The 7622-nt window shown below is 40.7% G+C and overlaps 1 protein-coding gene across 1 annotated transcript in view; it reads left to right on the forward strand.

Annotated features, from left to right (window-relative positions):
* LOC139753935 (probable glutamate receptor) overlaps positions 1-1816 on the forward strand; it is a 133967-nt gene extending 132151 nt beyond the window's left edge. Inside the window, exons 11-12 of the mRNA XM_071670894.1 lie at positions 1133-1262; positions 1391-1816. Of these exons, the coding sequence (XP_071526995.1) occupies positions 1133-1262; positions 1391-1495 (235 nt within the window). The 3' untranslated portion in view covers positions 1496-1816. The remainder of the gene's footprint in view (positions 1-1132; positions 1263-1390) is intronic.
* Positions 1817-7622: the final 5806 nt, after the last annotated feature.

A 7622-nucleotide genomic window follows, 5' to 3' on the forward strand; every position in this document is an offset into this window, starting at 1 on the left:
TGATGTCAAAACCACTGGTGTTTAATTTGTCTATGGATGGTTGTGGTGAGGCGGGTAGATAAGAGTCTTGGAGAGAGGAGCGAGTACACAGTCTGTTGGTGATAAAGCTTAGGAAGGGAGTCATTTGTTGTTTGCTGATGATACAACACTAATTCCAAATTCCAATGAGAAACTGTAAAAGTTAGTGACTGAGTTTGGAAGAGTGCGTGAAAGGAGAATGTTGCGAGAAAATGTGAATAAGAGCAAGTTTTCTAGGTTTAGCAGATTAAAGTCTAGGTTGATTGCGGTGTAAGTTTGAATGGAGAAAAAATGAGGGAAGTGAAATGTTTTAGATACCTGGGAGTGGACATGGCAGCGGATGGAACCCTGGAAGCGAAAATGAGTCATAGGGTGGAGAAGGGAGCGAAGGTTCTGGGAGCACAGAAGAATGCATGGAAAGAGAAATCGTTAATTGGGGGGGGGGGGGGGCAAAAATTGGTATCTTTGAAGATATATTAGTCCAAACAATATCTTACGGATGCGAGGCATGGGATATAGGTAAGTTAGGCTGTGTGGAAAAGATGAATGTGTCGGAAATAAGATGTTAGAGGACAGTATGCGGTGTGAGGTGGTTGATCGAGTAAGCAATGAAAGGGTAATAGGGATGACTATTGATAAAAAGAACGTGGTTGAGGGAGCAGAAGGTATGCTGAAATGGTTTGGAGATATGAGGAGAATGAGTGAGTAAAGGTTGACAAAGAGGATATATGTGTCAGAGGAAATAAGGCGAATGAAGAGACGAGACCAAATTGGAGTTGGAAAGAGGGACTGAAAAATAGATTGAGCGATCGGATCCTGAACATGCGGAAGGGTGGAAGATGAGCACAGGATAGAGTTAATCAGAACATTGTGGTATACAGGGGCCGACGTGTTGGCAGTGGATTGACCCAATGCATGTGAAACGTCCGGAGTAAACCACTGAAAGATTTGTGGAGCCCGTATGTGGATAGGGAGCTGTGGTTTCAGTGCATTACATAAGACAGATTGAGAATGGATGTGAAGGGATGCGTCTGTCGTTTGTCTGTTCCTGCCGATACATTGCTAACGCAGGAGACGGCGATCATGTGGTACTAAGACAAGTGTTCGTCGATAGGATCATGAAGGTGACGGAGACAGGACTGTACAGCCACTGGCTAGAAACTGGCATCCCGAACTCTACCTCCTGCGCCTGGATTCCCACCAAGATCACCGTCAACACTTCCCTCTCCGTCACCAACCTCTGGGTAACGCAAGACACATCAAACTTCACAAGAATTCTCATAACATACAATAAGGGTTCATGTATGTCACATTATGATGAATTATTGCCTTTATGTCTCCATCTCTCCCAACTAACGCTACCTGCTTCCAGGGTATGTTCGTTGTCTTCGGTGTCGGACATCTCCTAAGTTTTCTGGTGTTGTGCTTCGAGCTTGGAGGCGATCGTGTTCTTCGGTCGATCAGCTTCAGTAAATGAACATCAGACTGGCAGCTCAGGATGTAGTCTGTTTGCCCATTTGTGTTAATCAGTTCAGTTTCAAGTTTGTGTACTGTCTAGAGAATCATACGAAACATTGTTAAAAAATACATACTTTAGATAAATCATATGAATTAATGATTTTGAGGACACATTACAATACAGCTAAATAAACGTCAATAGGGAAGAAAATTCATGAACGAGACCTCAGTTACTTGTATGAGGGAACAACTCACATATGCTAGATAGCTACGTGAAAATGGAATTGAATGTAATATTTACAAAAATGACACATGAAAATCTATGTATGTAAACAGAATAGTAATTCCCAACTTTATCAAATGAAGCAATTGGTTTACAGGTAAACATTAGTGTCATTTACCATTCACCCAACACATTCTAAAGCTGATCGGAGAATCGGAAGCTAAGAGTAAACGGTAGGTATTGGTTCAAGAAATTCTGTAGCACGTCACCACCGTCACAAGCATAACATGTCACTCCCGTCACAAGCATAACACGTCACCAGTTACCACGTCACCACAGGCACAAGCATAACACGTCACCAGAGTCACAAGCAAAACATGTCACCAGAGTCACAAGCATAACATGTCACCACAGTCACAAGCATAACACGTCACCAGAGTCACAAGCATAACACGTCACCAGAGTCACAAGCATAACACGTCACCAGAGTCACAAGCATAACAAGTCACCACAGTCACAAGCATAACACGTCACCACAGTCACAAGCATAACACGTCACCACAGTCACAAGCATAACACGTCACCACAGTCACAAGCATAACACGTCACCACAGTCACAAGCATAACAAGTCACCAGAGTCACAAGCATAACACGTCACCACAGTCACCACGTCACCACAGGCACAAGCATAACACGTCACCAGAGTCACAAGCATAACACGTCACCAGAGTCACAAGCATAACATGTCACCAGAGTCACAAGCATAACACGTCACCACAGTCACAAGCATAACACGTCACCACAGTCACCACGTCACCACAGGCACAAGCATAACACGTCACCACAGTCACAAGCATAACATGTCACCACAGTCACAAGTATAGAACTTCTCATACTGGCTACCTTCTCTTGGCAACAGACTCAGCTGTTATAACTGGCCACTTTTTCTGAGCTACAAACTCAGCCGTAATAACTGGCCACCTCTTCTGAGCCACAAACTCAGTGTTGATAACTGGCCACCTCCTCTGAGCCACAGGCTCAGCCGTGATAACTGGCTACCTCTTACGAGAGTCAGTAGTGGATCAGGAATTTAACTGTACTTCGTAAAAAACAAAGAAAGCAGAATTAGTTTGATAGTTTGTATGGACCGACGGTCTACCCTGTGGAAGAGAAGAACACCGCCTTCTGAACAGATCACAAAGACAGTTGCTCTGCCACCCAACACAATATTAAGTTCTTACCCTTATATATGGCTGGTGAAAAATGAAAATCATGTCTTTATAAAATGATATGTAAAATATCTACACTGTGGAGAGATGTAAGAAACACATATACGGAGTTGAGTACAAAGTTCAAACATACCAACAGTCCAATAGATCCTTTTGAGGCTGTTTGCCATAATGGAAGAGGTCAGAAATTCATAAATCACACTGGTCAACAAAGATTTTGTCCCATGTAAAAACATATATGATTCTTATGTATTTTTGCACGCTTAATCCAAATATGTCTTTAGAAGTTCTCTGCCACCAATTTTGTTTCTTTGTTCCAGCATACACGCACATCATTATTTACAGTACATATGTGCCAGTGTTCAACGGACTACGTGAAACAAAACGTTTAACAAATACAGCTATTTTCATTGTTTGTGAAGTACAATAGCTTCTCTTTGAAAGCACAAGCCCAGATAAATGAGTCACCAGGGGGTCTGTAGAAACACGACTAGAAATATTGGAACATTCAAACAGTGGCCATTCCTGAGTAGCAGTTACAGGCTAGAACTCAATATGTAAATAGTGTATTTTCCACTCTGTTGACAGATTGTGCTTTTGTGTATTCAAGTGTTGTGCTGATACCCCATCCACCATTATATTGCCGAGAAACTTTGTAAATAGTTGGAATTCTTTCTGTTACATCGCAAAAACGTTCTTTCACAACTCTCATTTAAAAATGCTATGAGCAAGACTTTGGTTGTAAAGTGGGTGACCAGGATAAAGGTTGACACCCCCCACCGATATTTGTTGTGTCACATATGTCAGGCTTCTCACAACATGGGCAAAAGGTTCACGCCGTATGCCTTTTGCCATTTCTATGGTTTAGAGAAAACCCAAAGATCTCGTCTGCGATTCAAATTTGTCTAAGAAGTCGGCCGAACTTCTGTGTTCCACGACAAAAAGCTGGAATCTCCTCCAGGATGAAAATAAAGCTGTTTTAGGTCGTGATCGTCATGTCGTTTTCAAGAATATTTCTCCCTTGAAGATGGTCTGGTGTTTTGCAATGAAGTTCCTTCTATTATGGAGGCACTTAGCCACCAATATAACATAGATGAGTGGTGCTTGTTTATTGACTCATCAAAAGTAAGCTTGAAAGCTGTTCTACTCCACGACGGCATTAAGTTCCCCTCCTTTCCTCTGACTTACGCAGCTAACATGAAGGAATCGTATGATAACATGAAGCTTCTTTTGGTAAACATTAAGTATGGGGGCTTTAAGTGGAATGTATGCGGTGACCTAAATGTTGTGGCACTTTTGCTGGTTATATGAAGTTCTGTTGTTTCCTCTGTGAGTGGGGCAGCCGGGACAAGAACAATCTTATGTAAAGAAAGTGTTGCTAAAACGAGCATCACTGATTCCATGGAAGAAGAATGTTATCAATCCTCCTCTTGTTGGTGCTGAAAAAATCTATCTGCCTCCATTACAAATCAAGCTCGGGTTGATGAGGAACTTCGTCAAAGGTATAGATAAAACTGGTCATGGATTCACATATTTGAGGAATACATTCCCCAGAATCAGTGATACAAAAACCAAGAAGAGCATTTTTGTCGGACCACAGATCAGGGAACTGCTTCGAGATGAAAAGTTTGATGAAGAGCTAAATGAAGTTAATAAAACTGCATGGCTGTCATATTGGGAAGGAATCACAAATATAGAAACTACTGTTTTTTTTTGTTTTTTTTTGTTTAATGTTGAAGGCTCCAGTCACGAACAAAAGTCTATATCAAGGCTGGGCGTTATTTGAAAAATAGAGAGAATTATAAAAAGGGAAAAGAAAAGACAAGGAAAAGTATTTATGAATTTTAGAGAAAAGTGAAAGAGCTGCCTTTTGAAAAGTTTCAGGTCATAGTTAATGGGAAAAGACATGAGAAGGTAGAGAGTTCCAAAGCTTTGACGTGTAGGAACAGAAGCAAGTTTCAAAACGGCCGATGGCCACACGATAATCTTGTAAGGCATCAGCTTGCCGAGTATTGCGGGGGCAAAAAAACAAAGTAATACCTATAGAAGAGGGAAAGTGAACCAACATTTCGGCGTAGAACAAGGGGTCAAGTATGGGAGTTAGCCTTCGATTCAACTCTGTCAAGTAAGGATGCAGAGCTAGAACCACTCCAAATGTGTGAGCAGTACTCCATACAAAGACAAATCAATCCCTTGTATAAACGGAGCAACTGTTCAGAAAAAAAAAATCGACATATTTATAGGACCCCCAGTTTCTTAGAGGCAGACTTAGCTATTCCCGTTATGTGGGGTTTCCAAGAAAGAGTGGATGTTACAGTAATGCCAAGTATGTTCATTGAGTCAAAAGGAGGAATTACAGAACCGTCAGAGGAGAGACGAAAGTTGTGAGGAATTTTCGATAGAGAGATAGGTAGAAATTGGGTTTGGGAGGCATTAGACTTAACAATATTTTGTGTACCCCGCTGAAACATCCTGTCTAAGTCTGAGTTTACTGAGGTAGTTGTGTGAAGACTAGATGCAGATTTAGTGACAGAACCGAGAGTAGAATTAAAGGATGTAAATGAATGCAGTATTGATCGTCAGCGTATGAGTACATTGGATTATTTGTGGAGGAGAGGATTGGCAGATTACTAAATAGGGATGTTCATGACGCCAAATACAACCGAAAATCGTACACTTCTACAATTTTGAGATGAGCCTTATCTACGAATGATTAGTATACACTTATTGTGAAATTTACTTGCTTTGTCACTTAAGAAAAATGTTTGATGAAAAAATTAAAAAAAAAAAAATACGATTCCGCGTGAAAGGTAATATAAGGTCCATCTATTATAATTTGTGGGCCAAAAAAATCTTGGTGATCAGCGTTGTTGCAGTATGTGTAGAGAGACACAGTGCTATTGCTTTATTGCATCCTGGTGGTTGTGACTGTATCATAGTTTCGTGAAATAGTAGTCATACCACGAGATAAACCTGAGAATCAAATGTAATATTGTGATGGGTAATTATACACACAGGAGACATGGCTTGAAGCCGAGCACCTAGAATTAGTGGCAGGCTCCAAGGCCTCCATCAACACGCGACACTGGAGCATCGGCCGCTACACAAAGACTAACAGACACATGGGCGTTAAGTGCCGCCTCCCAGCCACACGGACATACACATTACGCCAAAACTTTGGCAACACCTTTCTGGCGCCTGCTTAATTACTCGACAGACACACTGACTACACAAAACAATTCGGAAAAACGCTTTTGTTTTGAGAAAAGTTCAGTCTGCAGCTGTCCAGATGCGATTGGTTAAAACATCACAGCACACTGGTAATGTCACCCAACACAACAGTCGGACGAAAGAGGATTTTTTCGTTTCCGAACTCAGATGTGGAAGAAGAAATCCAGGAAATACAAACAAAAACCTCGCAGCACCTGACACAGGATTTGTGGGAGACAGAACAACGCAGGATGATTCATCATACGTGATACCCAAGACCGAAATCATGTATTATATATTATCTAGGACGATATTTAGTACAAAGTTTCAGACACTACAGCTTCTAACTTGCAGTTCATAAACAACTAACGAAAAAAAAGAAATAGGAATTCATTAAATGCGATGAAGACAGTTACATAGGACAAGTTTGAGAGAATATTATTATTTCAGGAAGCCCCTGAGTCCAGCCACTGAGAAGAAAGTAGATAAAACAGCGGACCAGATAAGTTTTATCCGAGGACACTGATGGAGGAGAGAACCGAGATTGGTAGACAATTGTTTGCTCTTTTCTAAAAGCCATTTGCTACGGGAAATGTTTTAGACGAATAGAAATGCTGCATTGTAATATCGATATTCAAAAAGGTAGAAGTCACTGTCCCGGAATCCTCGTCCCAATCAGCTTAACATCTGTAGCTGATAGACTAACGAAAACCATTGCTCGAGATGAGTGTGTGAATCATTTAGAGGATCACCACTTAATAAACGATTCTCACACGGTTTCGTCGAAACCATTCATGTGTGACAAACCTGCTTGATTTATCTTATGATTTCATCAATATGTATGATGAGAGTAAAGTAGTTGATGTCATCTATCTACACTTTCGAAAAGTATTTTATAAAGTTCCTCATCGAAGGTAAGTCACATGGTGTTGTACTTCGGTGGTTAGGAAATTGGTTAACTGGCCGTAAACTGAGTTGTGATTGATGGTAAAGTCTCAGAATGGTTAGACGTAACAAGTGGTGTGCCACAAGGATCAGTCTTGGAACCTGTTCTCTTTCGCATATATATTCATAATGTTGATAAAGGGTTTTACTATAAGATCTCTAGATTTGCGGATGATGCTGAAGCAGGAAACAAAAACTTACAACAGAAACTCAATGTCTTCAACTTCAAACTGATATAGATAAACTGATGGACTGGGCTCACAGGTGCCACATGAATTCTAACATTGATACGTTCAAAGTTTCACATATCGTTATTAAAGATGCGCTGCTTTCAATCACTCTGGTTGGCAAAGCATTCCATATGTTAACAGTCCTCTTGAATAAAGAATACTTCGCCTTATTCGAGATAAATCGTTTGCCCATGAGTTTCTATCCAGTACTATGAGTTAGATCAGAAGAATCAAATCTTAACTAGCTTGATATATCAAGATTATGAAAAAATATTATTGGAGCACCACTTAATCTCCTCTTTTCTAAG

This window comes from Panulirus ornatus, chromosome 16, assembly GCF_036320965.1.
Source record: "Panulirus ornatus isolate Po-2019 chromosome 16, ASM3632096v1, whole genome shotgun sequence".
NCBI lineage: Eukaryota > Metazoa > Arthropoda > Malacostraca > Decapoda > Palinuridae > Panulirus > Panulirus ornatus.